Here is a 23039-nt window from a genome sequence, read left to right on the forward strand (position 1 = left end):
CCAGCATAGCGTGCATTACAGTAGTCTAGGTGACTTAGCACCATTGATTGTACCAGGCTGCGAAATATTTCCCTTGGGAAGAAAGGTTTTACTCTTTTGAGTTTCCACATTGATTGGAACATTTTCTTTGTTGTATTTTTCGCATGGCTTTCTAGTGTGAGATTTCGGTCAATTGTAACTCCAAGTATTTTCAGGCTATCAGGAGCAGAAAGGGTGTAGTTTGGGGTGTTTATAGTGGTGGGTTTGCTCGTGTTGTGTTGTGATGAGAGGATGAGACATTGTGTTTTTTCTGCGTTATGTTTTAATTGAAATGCATTCGCCCATGAGTTCATGATTTGGAGGCTGTGGTTGATTTCATTAGTGATTTCTTTTAGGTCATGTTTGAACGGGATGTAGATCGTGACATCATCTGCGTAGATGTATGGATTGAGGCCTTGGCTGGATAGCGATTTGGCCAGAGGTGTCATCATTAGGTTGAAAAGGGTCGGAGAGAGCGGTGATCCTTGGGGTACTCCGCATTCTGGTTTCCATGGAGCTGATATATTTGAATTAGATATCACTTGGTATGTTCTTGTGGTTAGAAAGCCTTTGAACCAGCTAAGAACGTTTCCTCCAATCCCGAAGTATTCTAGGATGTTTAATAATATTTTATGACTTACCATGTCAAACGCGCTGGACATGTCAAATTGTAGGAGAAGTATACTGTTGCCAGTTGCAATTGCTTGTTTGAATTTGGTTAGAAGGGTGATTAGTACTGTTTCGGTGCTATGGTTGGATCGAAATCCTGATTGAGATTCGTGTAGTATTGAGAATTTGTATAAGTAGTCGGTAAGTTGTTTGGTTACCATGCTTTCCATTAGTTTGGTTGCCAGAGGGTTAGATGCTACCGGGCAGTAGTTGGTTATGTCACTTGTTTTGTTCTTTGAATCCGTAGGTATTGGGGTAAGTAGAATGTTTCCTTTATCTTATGGGAAGAGTCCGTGTTGTAACATATAGTTCAGGTGCGACGTGAGGTCTGTTATGAATCGTTGAGGGGCGGATTTTATTAGATTATTGGGGCATATGTCTAGTTTGCAGGGGGACTTGGCAAATCTGTTGATCGCTTGGGTGATGGTATCATCAGAGAGTATGGCAAAAATTTGTCCAGATTCGGTCTGCTGGGTATTCGTCGGGGGTTGGGTCCAGACAATCAATGAATTTTTCGTAGTCGGTGGTATTGAGTGGTATCGTGAGTCGTAGATTTACTATTTTCTCATTGAAGTATTTAGCAAGGTTGTCTGCTGATGGGGTGTCTGTGTTGGTTGTAGTAACCGGTGTGTTATCTAGTAATTTGTTCATGAGTTGGAAAAGTTTATGCATGTCTTTATAGTCTGGGCCTATTTTAGTTTTGTAGTATGATCTTTTGGTTTGTCCGATTGCATATTTGTATTTTCTTTGCGTCTGTTTCCATGTGTTGAGTGTAAATTCATCTTTCTTTTTATTCCATGCCCGTTCAAGCCGCCTAACTTGTGTTTTTAGTTTTTTCAGTTCTTCGTTAAACCATGGTATTGAATTGTGTCTTCATGAGGTTCTAGTTTGTAGTGGTGCTATGTTGTCTAATATGCTTCTGCATCTGTTGTCCCATTCTAGGAGATAGTGTTTCGAGTCTGTTTGTGCTGTCCATTTGCTCTTGTAGATTTGTTGCCAGAATATTACAGGGTCAATTTGGCCTCTCGTGGTATAGGTTGTGCATTCTTAACTATGGTGTGGGGCTTTTTTTCACCATTGTATGGATAGGTTTAGTTTGTAGTGGTCTGACCATGGTATGTCTGTCCATTTTGTATCTGTTAGTACGAGGTTTAAGTCTGAGGACAGCTTGTATGTGATGAGGTCAAGTGTGTGTCCTTTGACATGGATTGTTTGCATGTTTGGCCAATTGAGGTCCCATAGTTGGAGGAAGTCCTTTAGTATCCTCACTCCAATGATCTCAAATGTGATCATGCTATTAACATTATTGCCAAGCGACCCCAAAAGCATTATATTTCTCTGCAAGTCCTGCATTCAACTAAGAATTAGATCTAAAATGGTTCCCCCTCTTGTTGATTCCTGAACTGGCTGCTCCATGAAGCCATCATTTATTCCGTCTAGCATTTCGTGACATGATTTTTATCCCGTTAATATTGGGGTAATTGAAATTTAAAAAATTCAGTCAGCAAAAAAAAACAAAACAAAACAAAAACTTTCCTAGAAGTTGTGAAAGACTTACAAGCAGCAATCCCTTTCCAAATAATGCAAACAAATGGAGAAAAAGACATCAGAACAAGAACTCTAATTTTCTTAAAAACTGGAGTGTGTCTAATACAATCATAGGTCAAAAACACTTGATAAGATTTAATAAATGCATTTCTATCACTTTATTTTATAAATTTATGTGTGCTCTTAGTGAAGTCCTTCACATTATAATCTCAGAACAGTCTAATGAGTAATGAAAGAATCACTTCCACTCTCCATCAACAATACTCCATTTTCAAAAATCATGTTATATTATAACACTTGGCTTATGACACAGTAATGATTACTGCAGTAATTATGATGGTAATGGAAAAATATTTTTTAATTATGCAGCGCAATCACAGTAATGGTAAAATGTTTTGTGGTAGTGTCATGGGAACAAGAACCACAACTAGGTTTATCTCACGATAATGGGGATAAAATCTGGTCACCCCGTCTCCCACCTCCCACCTCACCTCAGTGGCCCTCTGTGGGCCTACCTTAATGTGCTCTGGTGGTCTAGTAGCCTCTTCCCACTTCTGCTGCTCTGCCTGGTGCTTCTTCAAAATGGCTGCCAAAACTTCAAGCTACAGCCTCGCAAGACTTGAAGAAGCACCGGTACCAGGCAGATCAGTGGCAACTGGCAGGAAATAGTAGGGTTCTTTCCTGCCCCAGAAGATGCCATGGCTAGGCAGTCAGCAACAGCTCTCAGATATTCCTGATCATCCTGTGACTGATTTGATGGACAACTCCTCAACTGTTGACGAAGAAGTCAAACCACCTCCTTCCAAAAAACCAAAGCTAAATGTTGATAATGTTCATGGTGATACATTTGTTACTTCTGTGGAGCCTGAATCTGATGAGCTGGATTTGTATTTGGCTTCCACAGATTCTTCAGATGACTTGTTGAAAAAATGAACCATTTTATTATTTTTCTTTGTGTCTCATCAGTATTAAATAATGTTTCACTTTCAAACTGTAGGCCTAAAATGTTATTTGCAATTCTTGTTAGGCCCATAAAATTGCATAAAAGCTTTCTTTCTGCTTTGAGCAAGGAGATGTGGGGAAGAAAATTAAGACTATGGGGATGGTGAGGGGACAGGGATGGAGAATGCAGGGACATGGTTAGGGTGGTGGACTTTGGTCCTGAGGAACTGAGTTCAATTCCCACCTCAGGCACAGGCAGCTCCTTGTGACTCTGGGCAAATCACTTAACCTTCCATTGCCCCATGTAAGCTGCATTGAGCCTGCCATGAGTGGGAAAGCACAGGGTACAAATGTAACAAAAAAAAATGGGGTTGCAAAGTCTGCTTGACTGCAGGAAAGGGGTGGGAATGGGAAAAATCTTTTGTTGCGGGGAGGGAATGTTCATGAATTTTGTACCCACATCACTCTCTAATGCTCAGCTTCCCAAATAGCCATCCAATATTCTACTGCAGGAGCAATCTTTCCTATCCACTTCCTAATAGGGATTCCCTGTTTTGCTAGTCTGCTGAATTAGGGGACATTCTCCACTGTTTCTCAATCACAATGGCTTTCAAAATGGCTGTGGAGGGAACAAAAACAGATTTAAAAACTTGATGTCAGCAAACTCCTCCTTTTCTTACTAATTTATCAAAGTAATCAAAAGTATACTGTCCATTGAATCATAACATTTGAGCAATAGGTTTCCACAGTATCAAAATAATAAAAAAAAATTCCCATGCTTTTATACAATAACAATGCTCTGTTGATCTGGTCTTTAATGACTGAGATGTTTGACCAATAGAACTCAAACCACAAGGATAGCGGATCAAGTAAATTACAGTAGCTGACTGACAGGTAGTAGAGCTTCTTAAACCACACTTCTTATCAGTGTAAATGTCCTCATACTCGGAGGATTCTAACATGACAGTGCAGAATGAACAACAGCTGCAACACCAATATCCTCTCTGAATCTCTGGAATGCTTCTCACTGATCTCCACCCTTTATTGTAACTTAACCTGCCACCCAAATTTCAGTTTCTCTCAAAAGAAAAAAATATTTTTAAATCTTCAAAACAAGAATGAGACTTCAGCAGCCTTAAATGTTGCTTAATCTTTCCCGTGAATCTATCAGACAGTGTAGTATATTTTAACACAAAATTACAATGTTATCTCCTTGTGATTTGGTTCTATAATTTTAAACTCGTGTCTTGGATTAAAAAATGCTTTTGTGGCTACTTTCTTTACTACACTGGAAGGATAATCTCTATCACATAAGTTTTTACTCAATACTTCTGCTGCACTATCAGTGCTGCATGCTCACCAATATTGTAAGAACTGAGAAAAAGGAATAATATTGACCTCTTCGGGGCAGGAAAGAGCCCCCTCTTTCCTGCCTGGAGCGCTGCCCTGCATGCATCCTTCCTGTTCCCGATCTCAGCGCCAATGCAAAATGGCTGCTGAGAGTTGAAGTGACCTCACGAGACTTCAACTCTCGGCAGCCATTTTGAATCAGCGCCGAGATCAGGAACAGGAAGGATGCATGCAGGGCAGTGCTCCGGGCAGGAAGGAGGGGGCTCTTTCCTGTCCCGAAGGCGGAAGACGTCACTAGACCACCATGGCACTAGTAAGGTAAGGTAAGGGGAGGGGGTGACGGGGAGGGGGAGTGACAGGGTGTGTGGCAGGGGGGAGGGGAAAATGTGACAGGGGGGGAGCGAGGGCGTGAAAGGGGGCGTGGCGGGTGTGTGGTGGGGCGGGGCATGTGTCCTCCTTTTTGTGAGGACAAAATATGGTAACCCTACTAAACATGTCTACTGTGAGACTCTTAGCTACAAATAGTGCTTTCACTCCATGATGGGATTTATGGGTGTGATATTCAGCCCACGGCTGTAAGTGGCTTGTAAGCTACTCACAGCTGTGGGCTGAAATAACTCTGGATATTCAGTGCTGGGGCATGTCCAGTTTCTGGCATTGAATATCTAGGTATCTGTGGTCACTTGGAAGTTAACCAGGCACCAGTCAATATTCAGTCTGGTGCCTGGATAACTCAGTGCTTAAAGGGGCTCTTTTACTAAAGTGTGGTAAGTAGTGCACTTACCAAACATTTACAGTAAAAATTAACCTGCGGTAAGTGCAAAACATGTGCGGTAAATGCAGGGACTGTGCACAGGACACTGTGCTACATTCTTGGGCTGATAGCATGGGTCCTTGGTGCTGGGGGGGCCAGGCAAGTAACAAAGCCCTGGGTGCTGTCAGAATGACAGCCGGCTAGGATGGCACAACCATATCGTGCCCCCCCCCCCCCCCAGTGCATCACCCGAGCCTTTTCCTGACACCATCCCAACCTCCCGCAAACCCTCCCCGATACCAAACCTCCCTCCAACAAGATCCCTTCCCCTGACACCATCCTAACTCCCTCATGACAGGGCCTAACCCCAATCAAATCGGGAGCCAGCACAGCCAGCCAGCCCCATTCCACAAACTCCACCTCTTACATTGTACAATCCTACCACCTGCCAGAGCCCTCCCCTCCCCCCCCCCACTCCTCTGACACTTTCCCAGGACTTGCTGCCGCCCGCTTTGGTGCCATCATTCAAAATGGCACTGATGGTCTCTAGTGGAAGTCTTGCGGTACTACCACTAGGGATAATCCTTCAATATATGAAGATCGCTGCCACCCAGGACAGCACTGACACCAATGCTAACCACCCCCCAGGCTAAGTCCCAAGGGAGGGAGGTGGGATGGTAGAACTGGCAGAGGCTGGGATTGTACAATGTAAGAGGCAGGGCTTAGGGAAAAGGGCAAGCTGGTTGTACTGGCTCCCGATTTGATTGGGGTTAGGCCCTGTCATGGGGGGGGGGGGGGATTAGGTGATGCATGGAGGGTCAGTAGGTATTAGGGCAGATCGGGTGATACATCTCTGCACCAACACTATCAGCATGCTTCACCACCAGACTGCTTCTAGCACAGCTGCTCTTAATTGCAACCTCTTGAGGTTGAGGTAAGTTCAGCTATGCTAACAGCAGTCAGGACAGCTAGTGCATGGTAAAGACCCATTCGCTAGCTGTCAGAGCCAGCTATGCCTCCTCCCATCCCTGTCATGCCCAGACCCTGCCCACTCCTGCATTAGGCAGCTAACACTGCATTTTTATGGCAAAGGCTCCTGTTTTAGCGCAGTAGACAGTAGCAGGTGTCTGCGCTACTGTCTACCATGCTGATAGCGCCACATTAGCTGCTTAACGCAGCTTAGTAAAGAGCCTCAAAATTAGGACAGCTTCTTTGCTGACCTAACTTTATCTGCACACTTAGCTGGTTGGTGGACTGAATATCATCTCTATCTGGCTAATTCATGGGTTTGTCCAAACTCCGCTCCAGACCACACCAACCTAGCCATTTAAGTGCTGCTGAATATTGATGGCTGGCTAGCTAAGTGAGGTTTTAACTGGGCAGGAGCCTCTCCATTTAACTTAGCCCTATATATTTAGCTTATACAGATAGCGCTGAATATCGTTCCTATGTATATAGCCAAAAGACAGCTATTCTGTGAACTAAAAATGTTTTTAAGGACTTATGGGTCAGCACCCTCTGTTAACTGCATAAGTCCTTTTACAAAATTATATTGTAAGCTTTCTAGTGTCATGGAAATACTACTGAAAAGGTGTGAGGTAAATGGCAAAAAATATTGGCCTGAAATATGAATGTTATAAATATTTTTGAAAGTTGTTTTTTGTTCTGAAAGCTCTTCAGTATAGTAAGAGCTAGACACATAGAGTATTGAATGGATACTTCTCATAAAGCTCATGGAGAGCCAAGCCTCCCAGCACAGGGAGAGCAGTCTTCTTGGTGACCGCTGTGACCAGCGCATTCACCTTGAGGTATACCCAGTACCTCTCCATCTCCATAGGGGTGAAGGCATATAAATGCTCCAGGGTGCTGGTCCCTCATTCCACCAACATCATATGAATGAGGGCCATGTGAAGAAGAAAATGCTTCCGCAGACCCACGGGTCCCTCCAGCAGGGAATCCCCTTCTGCAGGATCTGCAGCAAGAGCCTTGAGATCACTGTGTCCCTGGGAATACTTATTAATGAAATCAGAGAGCTCCTTCTGACAGAAGAGCTGGATGAAATGGGAATGTTCCTCTTCCTCTGGGGGAACATTCTCCTCAAATTCTGAATCAGAGGAGGACTGGGAGTCTGAGAGACTTTCCGGCCCCTCAGGGGCCACTATTTGAGGCCTCGGGAACTCCCCAGTCCCTCCTGTGGTACATGGCTCCTGGAACAGGACCCCAGCTGGCAACATCCAGGCCCCTAGAGGCCCCCACTGGCTAAGGGGCCAGACTCTGCCTTCAGGGCTTGCTAACCTTTAGGGTTAAGCAATGGAGCCGTAAAAAAACCCGGGGTTCTTTATCAGACAGACCCTAGATGGATGGGAGAGAAAAAACCCCAAGCCCCATTGGGGGCTGAGATCTCTCCTGCTGTGCCAGAACTACAGCAGAAGAGAAAGTGAAAGCATCAAACAGGGCCACTGTTCCTGACAAAGTCAATGCGAAACTTCAGCGTGATAAAGAGAGGAATTCACTTTGACGGCCCCAAACCCCACCCTCACCCCTAGACTGTTTCTGAAGTCAGAAACAGCCTGTTGCAGGAGGGGCAGAGAAAGCTGGCAGCTGTACTCAGCTGCCAGCTCTTCAGCAGGATAGCGCTTGCTGGCAGGCATGGCCAGCCACATGGACAGTGCGTGCAAACCGGCCTCTCAGTGGCCAACTTTGGCCCTGGGCTCCAGCATTTCCGCAATCCCACTGTCTCTGCAGCTGTGCTCAGGAGGGTTTTGTTGGTTTTCTTTTTTTAAACTTTTAAGCTCAAACAGCTTTATTCCCCAGTACAGGGAATAAAGCTAAACCAGGGAGCACCAATTTTTTTTTAATTGATGCCTGTGAGCTGTAGAGGTAGCCCGGGGGGAGAAACACCCAAACAAGGTGTATGGGCAATGAGGGGCAGGGGATGGGGACCTATGCCCCTACAACAGTGTCCCAATGGACCAAGCCAAATGCTTCAGCAGTCAATACTAAAAAGTGGACTGGGGGCAGCGGAGCAAAGCTCTACGCTTGACCAGGCCTTGTCCACTTCAGAGAGTGAGAAACCTGGGAATGGCCATTGGTGGGGATCTCCAAGCCCCGCCAGCTGAAGACTCCCTGCATCTATCACTCTGCCTCCCCCCCCCCCCCCCGATGATCTGACAGTCTCTCACCTCTCCTCCTTCCCGATGTGCCACAAAAGTTTTCTTCACTTCTGGAGTTCGCTGGTAGTGAGCAGCAAATCACACATGCTGTTGTTCACACTGGCGCCGGAGCCTTCCCTCTGACATTATTCTACCTATGTGGAAAGAGGAAGTTGCATCAGACAGAAGGTTCTGGGCTGGGGCTGGCAGGAGCAGCATGTGTGAATCGCTGCTATGCCCCTCCCCCTTAAGTGTTATAAAGTATACAGGAGGCTGGGGGTTAAGTGACAGAGAGAGATGCTGGATTGCCAGAAGAGGGAGTGGGAGGGACATGCTGGTTCATGGATGGGGTAAGGAGAGATGCCGGGTTGTGCAGGCAGAGAGAATTATGTGCCCACCCACTTTGGGTTCATTCTCACACAAAATTGGCCATCTGACGACACCACTGTTGTGAGTGTACATTGTTGTCCTGTAGCTCAGGCCATTATTGTACACATATATACCTACAAATTTACACATGTACAATTGAATTGTGTGCACCAGACAGTTCTAGAATACATACAATGTGCCCCAAACCCACAAATGTGTGCAAAAGTATTAAACAAAAAAATTAAAACCACATGAAAATGGCAAAAGTTGATATCTGTATCTATCTATCTCTATAAAGACTAATTGAGCTTTTTTTTGCCTTTGCACATCCCTATACCTTCAGAAGTGCCAATCCAAAGTCAAAAGATTACAATTCCCTGTCCACCTAGCATTTGCCATGTCTATTAACAAATCACAAGCACAAACACTGAAAGCTACCGGAGTAGATGTCAGGTTTGATTGCCTTAGTCATAGTGAACTATATTGCTGCTTCAAGAGCTGTAATGGGGAAAATGTCTGTATTCTTCCTCAAGGAAGAAACCTGAATTTAAACATTAACATTTATTAGCAAAGAACTAGTCATTTGAATATCTTAAAATAATATATGAGACAATATTTTAAATAAAAATATGCTATGCTACTGAAACTGACATAATTCATTACATCTTTTACTATATATTCCTTAGGTGATGTGGAGTATTTCTTCTAGTATTAAATAAAACAGATTTATTTTCCCAGTAACTGAATGGCTGTTTTGGGGAGTAAGGACATCAATAACCCCCTAAGTGACCCTGTAAATATATAAAACGAAACTAAATCTGGACAAATAAATCTAACAGTCACATACAGTGTATATATTATCAAAATCTTCACTAGGATACAAGTTAACAGCAGATGGCTCTCTTGAGTTTTCATTGGAGTATCTCAATCTGTGCACGGCAAAATAGCATTTCTGACATGGGAGAAGCTGTTGATATTAATCTTCAGAGAAAATATAAATACATTTCCATAAAGACAACACTGAGTTATGGATATCAAATACTGCTAAATATTTTGTGGTGTTAATTTAGTAAAATTATTTGAAACATAAAAATGAAGCAATTTATTTTTACAATTATAGGTATATACACTACCATCAGAATTATCAATTTATGAAAAAAAGTGTTGCTAACAGTTTGCTTAATTTTAACTATAACACCTGCTTTTTTAAAAATCAACATATTTCCAGTCTGGACTCAAAAGAGATTCACCTCTTTATGCCTCATGTGGATCCCTGGGCCCGGACTGAGGATCTTTGGGATTATATTTTAGTCAAAGGAATTCAGCATCAGATTTCTCTGATCCCATCATATTCGGGTATGCATGCTTACCCTTACCAGGTTGACTTAGCTTTGAACTCCAACAAGGCTGAAACTGACTCAACCAGAAATCGTATTACTCAGGTACAACGCAATAAACACGTCTTCAAAAAATTTGGATCTTTTATTCCTTGGGAGTAAATTTATAACCATGCACACAAATAGAAAATATAGATGTGACTGGATTTTGAAAACAAAACTAGGCATATATTTCTGCTTTGAAAGTTATTCCAGAGAAATTATACACACACTTTCACCCTGTTTGTTGGCATGCACAAATCTTCAGGGTCAATTTATGCCTGAAAAGTCAAATTTTCATAAGTATGCACGTAAACGCAACCTCCCCCCACCCCCCAAATATCAACACCCCACCCCCCAAATATCAGCCCTGGTAATGTCTCCACACAGTCCTGGTAAATTTATGCACAAATATGCAGTACACATATAAATGTAAGCACACATTGAGCAGGCTATTTTTTAAAATTCCATTTCTGCAGCTAAAGTAATATCTTACTCATAAATATAACCACTCTATGTCAACATGGTGAGTCCTGCCGCAGGAGCCACTTTCTTGCTTCTCATGGCACTGAACCTGCAACAGTCAGATGCAGCTTACAGATAAGACTAAAGAGTCACAAAAGAATGGATGCAGTACACCTTAAATGTGGGCAACCTGAATTTGCTCGTCAACCACCAAAATGAAACTATGTACAACCAGTACCCAGATACTGCTTGATTGAACAGAAATATGTAAGGCTGTAGAATTATTAATGATCCATCAAGGGAATCTAAATTAGGTACCTGAGCTTTCCTACTCCATATTAATGTAGATACAGATACCCCATCCCCATACCATTTTAGTAAATTAAGATAAGGGGAAGAGTTGAGCTAGGGGAAGTGGAGGAATGGACTAATAGTTAGAAAGGTTCAAATCCTACTACTGCTGCTTCTGATCTTGGGAAGTCACAACCTTCCATTGCTTTAGGTACAAAATTAGATTGTAAGTGCTCCAGGGACGAGGGAGTACCTGAATGTAACTCACCCCAAGCTATTACTGAAAAAGGTATGAGCTAAATACAAATAAATATGAAAGATAATAACCTTCCAAATCATTGGCCAATCTCACGTAACCAAGTCTATGGACCTATCTAGAAGTTATCTCTTGACTGGGTACAACAAAAAGTCTGTCCCTTTTAAACAAGGCATTCAGCCCATCACATTGGGAACAAGGTGCCAGATGGTAAATGTACCCCAGTCATGCCAGAGAAGTCATTTGTCAACATGTTGGCTGCTGTTCCAACCCTAGAGACTACATTGACATGCAAGAGGAAGTAGAGGATGACATGAATGACTACCAAACAGGATGCCACATATCCAATACAGATTTATGCTACCTACCCATTTCGTATGTATGGCTGGTGCTTGCAACACAATTGGGAAGCATGTGTGAATAATATGCACATATTTTTTAAACAGCAAATCATGAGACCTTCTGCTGTTACTTGAGTGAGGGGGGGCGAGGGTGGAGGCTGTATTCAGGATCCAGATAGCCATACATCCTGATTCACAGCATATCAACCTGGTTGCCTGGGGAACAAGAATGTTTCCAGTTTACCTCCGCCTAATTTTTACTCCTCCCCCCCCTTTTTTTTTTTGAGTAGGCACTGCTTAAGCTTCAAGAGCTTTGCAGGACACCTGATACCCAGATTTCACATCCATCCAATGTACCACATTCCAGAGATTTTCATCTGGGTATATAAATTCTCATTGCTCCTTCATCCAGTACCTATCAGTTACAAATGCTGGCCCCAAACTACTTCTAGACTGCTATGGGGAGAGGGGGTGGGGGAACAACACATAGCTTTCTGAGGACTGGGTGCTTTCACCACTAACCCTAATCCAAATGCACAGACATCACAATCCTGTCCCTTGATCAGCCTTCAGTGTGGTTAACCTGCTGTAATGATCCAGCTCCTGCCTTCTCATCACAAGCCAATTCCCACCTAATCACTGGGAAGACTGGTTGTATAATCCACATGTTCCTGCACCTACTCAGCTGGCATCAGGTCCAAACCACTGTGGGATAGGGATATACATTTTTTTCCCCCATTTTCTTTCATTAGAAAACAAAATAAAAAAAATAGCTCTCTGAACTTTTTTTCATTGCCTTCTGTTTCAAAAATAAAAGAAATTGTATGTTAAAATAATGGACCCTGCCCTTTGAACCCCACACTCTCCACATCTCTGCTCAGTTGGGTCTCATTTTCAAAATAGCATGGGTCAGCCCTTTAGGTGGTACTGTTTTGTTGTACAACTGTATTACAGCATACAGGTATAACGGAGCCATTTTGAAAATAGTATCAGGTGGGGCAGAAACAACTGGGAATTGATTCTGCCCCATTTCCACTATAGTAACCCTACAGATAGGCTAAGTGGGATCGCAGGGTGAAGGACCATAGGGCAAGGCCCAGAAGGGATCTCAACGGAGGAGGGGGATAAGGGTCTTTATTTCCTTTTTTTGTCTTCTTTGTTGTTGTTTGTTTTTCTATTTGATGTTATAATTCTTAAAATGGAATGAACAGAAATAAACAGCAAGGGTGTCATATTTAGAAGCCTTGCACAGCATCTCCATGTGGAAATAGCAGAATTTGTCTAATTTTTGAAAGTTTTATTATTTGGTTTTTACAGTAGAGCTCAGGATGAGTTACATTCAGATACTCTAGGTATTTCCTTGCACCAGAGGGCTCAAGATCTAAGGGCCCAATATTCAAAGAAGGCAGGAGAGATTCCTGTCTGCTTAAAGAGTGGGCCAGCTGCCAGTGTTTAATGGCACTTAATGGGCATTAACTGGCCATTTTGGGAGTGAGGCAATTGCAGGTTGGAAAGGAGTCAGCAGCTATGCGGGTCTTGGCAAAATTCAATGTCAGTGCTTGCATAGCTAACCAGGCGTGTAAGACTGCTTCAATAGCTGTCCTAACTTTGCCTGGGTGCCAGCACTGAACAGCCGCGGACACTTGCATAACTAATGGGTCCCCCTCCCACCCCCTGATTATCACTCCTATCCACTGATCTTATACCTCAATTTCTCTTGTTTCTTTGACGTTCTACAGGGGCAAAAACATTATATAGCAAACCCATATGCCCTAGACATATAAAACTTAATTTGTCATAGAGCATCTCATTTTATAAAATACGTATGAAGATGCTAGGAAATATGCATATTAAGTGCAGCACATATGGGGCTAGAAATTTATATATGGCGCCAAAAAATGTGCTATTCTATAAGCCATGCTTAAAGTTAGGCACTGTTTATAGAATAGTGCTTACGATTAGAGTCGTGCCTAACTTTAGGCATGGCAAACAAAAAAAGCAAACACTGGGCCTTCAGGATTGAGAAAAATGTAGTCCTTTAATATGACAAAGACCTGACACGGGCCGTGTTTCGGCGTACAACCGCCTGCATCAGGGGTCAATAAACTCCTATCGGTCAACTTGCAAACTATGGCGCAAGAAGTAAGTAAAGCAATCGGGGTAGAACTCCCGTTGTGTGAACAGCTCGTCTGTATTTGGAAAGACGCCTCCAGTACTGAAAAGGCCCAGTGTTTGCTTTTTTTGTTTGCCTAGTTGTATTTGTATGCTGTTTTCCCTCTCTTTTGTGACTGTATATGCCTAACTTTAGGCATGACCATTTTCACCAACTAAAACATGGTGCAAATATATGCACCTAAGTTAGGCACGTATCCCTTCCCCCCCCCCCCCCCCCCCCCACCACCAATTTTATAACAACGTGCATAAATGCTAGGAATGCTCCTGTTCGGCTCATACCCCTCCCATTTCCACACCCCCTGTTTCTGATCGCACGTAAAGTCCAATTAAATTTAAATAGTGCCAATAATTGCTTGTTAAAAAGCTATCTATTAACACTAATTGGCTTATTATTTGATTAAATTGCGTACACAAATTGGGCACATGTCCAAATTTGAATGTACAGTTTTGGATAGCTTTTATAGAATTAGGTGGATAGTGAGGACAGATATTTTAGGAAGGAATATGTCAAAAAAATGTAATCCCCTTAACTTTTGAATGTGTTAGTGCCGACACTTACACCTGTAAGTATCGGCAGGTGTTCATACTGGGTTTGTTAGAGTACCTTCCTTATAGAGAGGCAGACTCCTGGCTATCTGTGGCAAAATACCTTCACGTAGGTAACATTGAAAGTATTGTCTTTCTAGTCATTACTGTAGAGCTAATGGTCATTTTTATTTATTTCAGTTTCAGGTTACTGAACCTTTTCTGCCCTTGCTCTTGACCTCAACTGAATGCACCTTTTCCTAATGACAAGTTTCTTGTTCTCATTTAAAAATGAGGTTTTAATGTTTCTTTGAGGAATCCAATTTTTTCTGCTATCAGTGCTCCCCATTATTATTATTGATTGTACAACTTTTGCTGCCTATTACATATGTATTACACGGGGCTCATTTTCAAAGCACTTAGACTTACAAAGTTCCATAGGTTACTATTGGGCTCATTTTCGAAAGAGGAGGATGTCCATCTTTCGACATAAATCGGAAGATGGACGTCCTTCTCCCAGGGACGTCCAAATCGGTATAATCGAAACCCGATTTAGGACGTCTCCAACTGCACTCTGTTGCAAGGACGGCCAAAGTTAAAGGGGGCGTGTCAGAGGCATAGTGAAGGTGGGACTTGGGCGTGCCTAACACTTGGACGTCCTTGACCCATAATAAAAAAAACCAAGGACGTCCCTGACGAGCACTTGGACGTTTTCACCCGGATCTGTTTTTCTTATGACTAAGGCACAAAAAGGTGCCTGAAATGACCAGATGACCACCGGAGGGAATTGGGGATGACCTCCCTTTACTCCCCCAGTGGTCACTAACCACCTCCAATCCTCAAAAAACATCTTTACAAATATTTTGTGCCAGCCTCAGATGCCATACTCAGGTCCATGACAGCAATATGCAGATCCCTGGAGCAGTTTTAGTGGGTGCAGTGCACTTCAGACAGGCAGCCCCATCCCCATCCCCCCTACCTGTTACATTTCTGGAGGAAACAGCGAGCCCTCCAAAACCCACCACAAACCCACTGTACCCACATCTAGGTGCCCCCTTCACCCGTAAGGGCTATGGTAGTGGTGTACAGTTGTGGGTAGTGGGTTTTGGGGGGCTCAGCACACAAGGTAAGGGAGCTATGTTCCTGGGAGCAATTTATGAAGTCCACTGCAGTGCCGCCTAGGGTTCCCGGTTGGTGTCCTGGCATGTCAGGGGGACCAGTGCACTACAAATGCTGGCTCTTCCCACGACCAAGGGGCTTGCATTTGGTCGTTTTTGACATGGACATCTTTGGTTTCGAAAATCGCCGAAAGTCAGAAACATTCATGTCTAGGGACGTCCAAATTTAAGGATTTGGACGTCCCTGATGGTATGTTTGAAATGAAATATGGACGTACATCTTGTTTCGAAAATACGGGTTTCCCAGCCCCTAGATTTCACCGTTTTGCAAGGACGTCCAAATCACAACTTGGACATCCCTTTCGAAAATGTCCCTCCACGTAAATTTGTAAGTCTAAGTGCTTTGAAAATATGCCACTTGTTTTACTTTTGCTGTAAGATTTTATATACGGCACCTAAAAAATCCACGTGGAAAACATTTCCACCTAAGTGTATTTTACAAGCAGCACCTAGATTTAGGCGAGGTATACAGAACATGCTTAGTTGATATTCCATCGCCTGCAACTATACACGTCCATTTACGTCAATTAAAACATGGCATAAATCCCGGTGCGTAGATTTAGACATACTGGACCATATTCTGTAACTAGACATGTAAATTTCAGAATGCCCATGAAATGTCCATTTCCCTGCTCATAACCACGCCCCTTTTTCCCTGTACGCGTTAGAAGTTAGACGCAGTGTGTTACAGAATACACTTAGCGAGTTGTGCACATAAATTCTAATTATTGCCGATTAGTGCTCATTATGGAAAACAGGTGTGAGGATGTTATAATGCCATTATATCGCTCCATGGTGCGACCGCACCTTGAGTATTGTGTTCAATTCTGGTCGCCGCATCTCAAGAAAGATATAGTGGAATTGGAAAAGGTGCAGCAAAGGGCAACTAAAATGATAGCGGGGATGGGACGACTTCCCTATGAAGAAGGACTAAGGAGGCTAGGGCTTTTCAGCTTGGAGACGAGATGGCTGAGGGGAGACATGATAGAGGTATATAAAATAATGAGTGACCAGGTGGATGTGAAGTGTCTCTTCATGTTTTCCAAAAATACTAGGACTAGGGGGCATGCGATGAAACTACAGTGTAGTAAATTTAAAACAAATCGGAGAAAGGTTTTCTTCACCCAATGCGTAATCAAACTCTGGAATTCGTTGCCGGAGAACGTGGTGAAGGCGGTTAGCTTGGCAGAGTTTAAAAAGGGGTTAGACGGTTTCCTAAAGGACAAGTCCATAAACCGCTACTAAATGGACTTGGGAAAAATCCACAATTTCAGGAATAACATGTATAGAATGTTTGTACGTTTGGGAAGCTTGGCAGTTGCCCTTGGCCTGCATTGGCCGCTGTCATGGATGGGATGCTAGGCTCGATGGACCCTTGGTCTTTTCCCATTGTGGCATTACTTATGTACTTATTGCTTGTTAAGTGCTGTTATCAAAGCTGATTAGCTTGTTAAGCCAATTAAGTCATGCGTGCTATTATAGACTCTGCTTGGATTTTGACACGGATTGCTAGGCGAGCTATATAGAATCCGGGGGTTTATGTTGAATTTTGCATAAAGAAAATAAACAAATTATTTTTTGAGGTGGTTTTAAGCACCACAGAGGTAAGTATAATCACTCATCCAAACCCCTAAAGAGCAGTTAGCTGACACACCTACTCTGCAGCAGGTGTAAATGCTCTGACATCGTCTTTTTAAAGTATGTTTGTATTGCCATTGGAAAATCAGACATATATGTATATTGTTCTGTCTCACCCAATACATGCCCACATCTGTCCCCCTAATTCTATAAAAGTTGCACGCTCAAATTTCTGACTAGTGCATAAATTTGCATGCACAAGTTATAGAATAAGATCATTTGCACGCATTGCTTAATTCAATAATTGGCTATTGATTGGGGTTAACAGCCAATTATTGACTTTAATTGGCACCAATTAGCTGGTTTGTCTGTAACAGCCCTTAGTTGCTATTCTATAAGTTATGCACTCAGGGGCCCTTTTAGTAAGCCGCATAAGCGTCTACGTGCGCCCAACGTGCGCCAAAATGGAGCTACTGCCCTTGGCTCTTGCAGTAATTTCATTTTTGCCGCGCATCCAATACATGTGTCCGAAAAATACATTTTATTTTTGGACGCGCACCAAGTGGCATTTGACGCATGTAGGTCATTACCGCCCGGTTACCACATGAGTCTTTACCGCTAGGTCAATGACTGGCAGTAAGGTCTCACACCCAAAATGGGCACGCGTGCACTTCCATTTTCGGCAAAATATTTAAAAGGGTATTTAAGGCATTCTTTACAGGTGCGCTGAAAAATGGATCTGCGTGTGCCCAAAACCCGCACCTACAGTACTGAGGCCATTTTTCAGCGCACCTTAGTAAAAGGATCCCTCAAATTCCAGAGCGCCCAACTTCAAGGGGCCACAAACCTGGGAGGGGCACGGGCAGCTCAGGGCGTGTCAGGCAGTAAGGCATGCAAGTTATAGAATCCTATCATTTATTGCCTATCTGCTTACGGTTAGGCAAGAGCAGTTATACCAGCCACCGAGCTCCTTTAAAGTTAGGCATAGAATCAGCGCTGCTTATGCCTTGTAGAGCTATAGAAATGATAAGTAGATAGAAGTAGATAATCGCAGACTTATGCTAATATTTTATAATGGCAGTTAGACACACAACTGCTGTTATAGAATTCATGCTTAGTGCACATGATCTCAGAGTCTAAAGTTTGATGACCTTTTGAGAATTTACCCGTGTGTGCGCTGCAGATCTACACTTATAAATAGTGGCTTTCCAAAATTGCTATTTACAGGTGTAAATGCTGCTGTTTACATGTCATGCAGCCTTGTAAAATGACCTTCAGCTTTGTAATCTGAGCTGGCAGCTGCTGGTGTTTATGAGCAGCATTAACTCTTGCAACTCTTTTTTATCCTCATTATGTTCCCAGTTATAATGAAAATTGAGGCTGTATTCAGCAGTGGTCCTGCTTTTGAAAACTCCAAGGCCTCCTTTAAATATATAAAACGAGGCAAATAAATCCAATTGACAGGTCAGAACTTCATGCCTTCAGAAAGAAACAGATTCAGTCCTCCCCCCCCCCCCCCCCCAGGCAAAGTTGTGGAAAGCTTTTCTAGGTTTGAAACAATTAGGGGTCCTTTTACTAAGGTGCGCTGCAAAAATGTTTTGCGGTAGTGCAGGTGTGGGTTTTGGGTGCGCGCCAATCCATTTTTTTAGTGCACCTGTAAAAAAGCCCTTTTTAAACTTTTTTGCTGAAAATGGACAGGGGGCAAAATCAAAATTGCTGCGCGTCCATTTTGCATCTGAGACCTTATTGCTAGCCATTGACCTAGCGGTAAAGTCTCCCGCGGTAACCGGGCGGTAATGACCTACGTGTGGCCAAATGGCAGTCGGTTCCTGTAGCTGACGCATGCCAGAAAATAAAAAAAATATTTTTCAGGCACGTGTAGTGGACGTGCGCCAAAAATGAAATTACCGCAAAGGCCACGCGGTAGCCGCGCATTGGGCGCGTATAGACGCTTACGTGGCTTAGAAAAAGGGCCCCTTAATCCCCTGTTCTACACACCAAATAAAAGACAAGTCAAACCATCGTTCCCAGTGGCAAGATTCTTATTTTTGCAATACAGAACTCAGTCTGTACAAGGTGGTCAGTGAGGAGATACATGAAAATTATGCTGCACTTTTGGAATTTAGCTTGCTTTCATCCTTGAGGAGAATTTGTGAGGTTCTGTTTCAGGAAGCAGTGCCTAAGCTGTGTGGGTGTGCTTTTAAAGCAGCTCCTCACATGCACAAGGAGGTGATTTTACAACAGTCTAAGACACTTTTTTCTTCAGCCTCTGTATTTCTCACATGTTTAATTATCAAGCATGGACTGTATCCTTATTGCTTGAGTGCTACAGAAAGCCATTGTGCAATCTTAGAAATCACAGATTCCTATTCACCCAGATGTATATAGTTCTCTTTCTTCATTTATTCTTCCCAGACCTGTGTGGTTGGCAATGTTTGCCCAAGGGGATCATGCACATAACCTGTGCAGCTACACCAACTCCTCTTTACGTTTGTACACAGATAGAGACAGATAATGAGTTCTTTCGGGTTTACTTCTCCAAAATCCGATCACCCTTTGAAAAGTCTGCTGCTAATGTGCAAATTATGTGCTGGTGACTGAAGCGTCTGGAGGGGCTCCCCGGCTGCTCCAGCTGCCAAAGTTGCTGCTTCTTGCTACTGCTTGTGCTGTCACACGCTTCACACGTCACCTTTCCAGCAAAGAGACAGACGTTTCTTTTCATTGTTATACCCATTTTCATTCTGGGAAAGCAGTAGCCCCTTCTGAGGCCACGCTGCCGGTTGAATCACATTGCTGTGATTCTTCTTCCCTACCCCATTATTTGATTCCACATCCGAAAACGGTGATCACTGGAAGGAAAAATGACAAACACCGTCTCTCTTGCGCAGGGAGGGACGTCCGTGCAACTTTCATCAGACTAGGTGTGGATGCAGGAGGCTTCATATGCTTGCGTGAGCCCCCCCCCCCCCCCCCCCCCCCCGTTCACCGGGGCTTTCTTTCACAAATGACAAGGGGAATGGACTACAAAAGGAAGCATTTAGGTATGCGATGAAATTAGCTCACGTCTTCGCTGCAAGCAGTAGAAGCAATCCAGTGAGAAAATTGCAGTTAAGCATGCTTAATTTCTGGGATGAGAGACATTGCAATCAAGAACACCAACTGAGCAAGAGAAGCTTTTATCTATTATAAACTAGCAATTTCCAAGGAAAATTGTACAGACCCCCTTGCTGTGGGGTTTTATTATTATTATTTTTTTTTCTGGAAAAGGATAGGAATCAGAGGAAGAAATTTCAGCAAGAACGTTGCTGCTTGCTCTCCTTTTCGCTGATGCTGATTTCCAAAGCGTTACTTGTCACTTTCAGGAAGAAGGAAGAGGATAAGAAAACCAGAGGGAGCATGGGCGATCAGGTTGCAGAAAAGTGGGAGCTCTGGGCTGCTGAACGGGATACCTGATGCTGGGATTTGCCTGCTTTCAGTGACCCAGTGACAGCCGGGAGTGCACTGACTCTCTGTTGCTGCTCCTTGCACTGGAGTTCAAAGGCGGTCTAGTCTGTAAGATGGAAGGGATTTCTACTGAGACCAGTGACCTTGTCAGTGCAACAGTACTAGCCTGCTGTTGAAAGACAGGATTAGTTTATGAGTGAAAGTGCTGCAGGAAGATATGGCTGGCTTGTGGAGGAAGCTTTGCTGATAACTCCCACCCTTTTTCCTGTGTCAGTGCTTTGCTCCAGTTGCTTTCATCCCACTACACAGGAACACTTGCTACCTTGTCAAGCTGAACCCTGGTAGGGAAATGTTTGAAACAGTGAGCGCTTGCTGAGCCCTTCTCTTTGGCTGTTGTCTGTGGGTGTTTCAAGAAAAGGGATCCCTGCTTCCCAGCCCTTGCACTGGACTGTGTCTGGTGTGAGGGCACAGGGCTTCCTACAAGGGTGAGGGCAACATGGCGGCGGCCATAGCGAGCGGGTTGATCCGCCAGAAGCGGCAGGCACGGGAGCAGCACCTGGACCGGCCCTCGGCTAGTAAGAGGCGTAACAGCCCCAGCAAGAACCGGGGCCTCTGCAATGGTAACCTGGTGGATATTTTCTCCAAAGTGCGGATCTTTGGCATCCGGAAGAGGAGATTACGACGTCAAGGTCAGTGCACCTGTCTGTTTGTCATCCATCTGTCTGTTCTTCACAAACCTTCCTTTTGTAGAAGGAGCATCCAATCTGTAGGATGAGCACCTTGTCTTGATGGCAATCCTAGTGTTCTATAAGATAATACATTAAACATTAAGGGGGTAATTCTATAAAGTAGGTGATAATCTTTACATGCCTATTCTGAACCTATATGTTTAGAATACTAGTATATACACGCATATGTGTGTGTAAATGCTAGATATACACCTATGCTATTCTATACACATATATCTCCGATGGTGTGTAGTTTGCAGGTGGGCGTACACATGGGTGGAGTCTGTATGGAATATGGGCGGGATGCAAAGTCCAGTTTGTAATTTATAGTTTTCTATAAGTTATGTGTATCTCAAGAACATAGGCGGACACTTATGCCTGCTCTATGGATGACATAAATGCAGTTATGCTAGTATTCTGTAAAGGAAAGTAGACACCTACTAAGCAGAATATGTGCAAATCACACACTCGGGGCACATATACATAGGCAGACAGTTATAGAATTGCCCCTATATGCATTAGCTACAGTTATGTTCTGCAATACAAATATAAATAAATAAATAAATATATATATCACACACACACATATACACTACTGTCCTTAGGCGTAGCAACACATATTTAAAATGGAAACTTCAGTTGAGTGTGAAGCTGTTAAAATAACCAATATATGACTGTGGATTTCTCAAAAAGTGCGAGCTGATGAAGCTGTAATGATACTGAATTATATGCTGCAAAAAGTAGTACAATATCTGAACAGTAAGAATCTATTGTCAGGAACTGTAATATTACTGTACTTCTCTTTTATATTTAAAAAAAATAGGTGAATTGATTGATTTTAGGATTCAAAGTCTGATCGTTCTGTCAGTATATTTTCTCAAAGCTATATATAAATATATAAGCATGTTAGCATAGGCACAGATTGGGAAAAAACCTTCAAGTACACCTGGCACTTATAGTGAGCTATAACTCATTTGACATGAATGTAGATATATTCTTCCTACTCATAATCTGCAGGGATAATACAGAATATTAATTGCTTCTTGACATGGCTTCAGTGAGCACAAAAGAGCTGCCTTTATTGCTTTCTTTATTGCTTAATATTAACTTTGAATGTTGTCGAATTGAGCTGTAAAAAGTTAAAATATATTTTAACTGCTTCTTCAGTAGATCTGCTGAAAAATAGCTGTCACTATACAATGGAATGAGAAAACCTACCAAAATTCAGTTTTCATGTCAGTGTTCATGAATATTTTGTACTTCAGGCTTAAGACGGGAGACATCAAAGGATACCATATTTGTTAAACATCAGAAAATGACAGCTATTCACACAAAGCTTAGTCTAGCATGCATTTTAAATTAATTGGATGGAATTTAGATCTCTCCTATGACGAATTTCATTTTTGATATTGGCACTGTTTATTTCAGTACTATATTTAATTTCTTGACTATTATTCATACATAAGTGATCTTATATACAGCCCCGTGATAAATGAATAATGTTTTTTTCATACCTTATTTTAACCATTAGTGAAACTTTGCTGATAATCCAGTAATAAGTTTGTTTATGCTGTACATGTTTCCTTGTTCCCTTGTCTTGCACTTCTTGAAAGGTGTAATAAACAGTAGTGGTAATTACTATAGACTCCTTTTACAAAGCTCTGCTACCGATTAGCAGAGCACTGAATGCAAAGAAGCCCTTTCTGTTCCCATGGGCTTCTTCGCATACACCACACCGCTAATCAGTAGCGCAGCTTTGTAAAAGAAGCCCTACATTTTTGAAGTATTTTATCAATAAACATAAATCTCTCCCTTCCTACAATTTTTAAACAATAACACAAAGAAAAAACTGATATCTGTGTAAACTTATATTTATACAT

The 23039-nt window shown here is 42.8% G+C and overlaps 1 protein-coding gene across 4 annotated transcripts in view; it reads left to right on the forward strand.

Annotated features, from left to right (window-relative positions):
* FGF14 (fibroblast growth factor 14) overlaps nucleotides 1-23039 on the forward strand; it is a 786891-nt gene that overhangs the window by 373167 nt on the left and 390685 nt on the right. Inside the window, exon 1 of one of the 4 annotated variants that reach the window (XM_030201337.1) lies at nucleotides 20928-21120. The exons of 2 other annotated variants lie outside the window; for them this stretch is intronic. In XM_030201337.1, the coding sequence (XP_030057197.1) occupies nucleotides 20928-21120 (193 nt within the window). Of the gene's footprint in view, nucleotides 1-20927; nucleotides 21121-23039 lie in introns of those variants that run through there. One more of the 4 variants, XM_030201339.1, reaches the window with a different exon arrangement.

Source organism: Microcaecilia unicolor, chromosome 4, assembly GCF_901765095.1.
Source record: "Microcaecilia unicolor chromosome 4, aMicUni1.1, whole genome shotgun sequence".
NCBI lineage: Eukaryota > Metazoa > Chordata > Amphibia > Gymnophiona > Siphonopidae > Microcaecilia > Microcaecilia unicolor.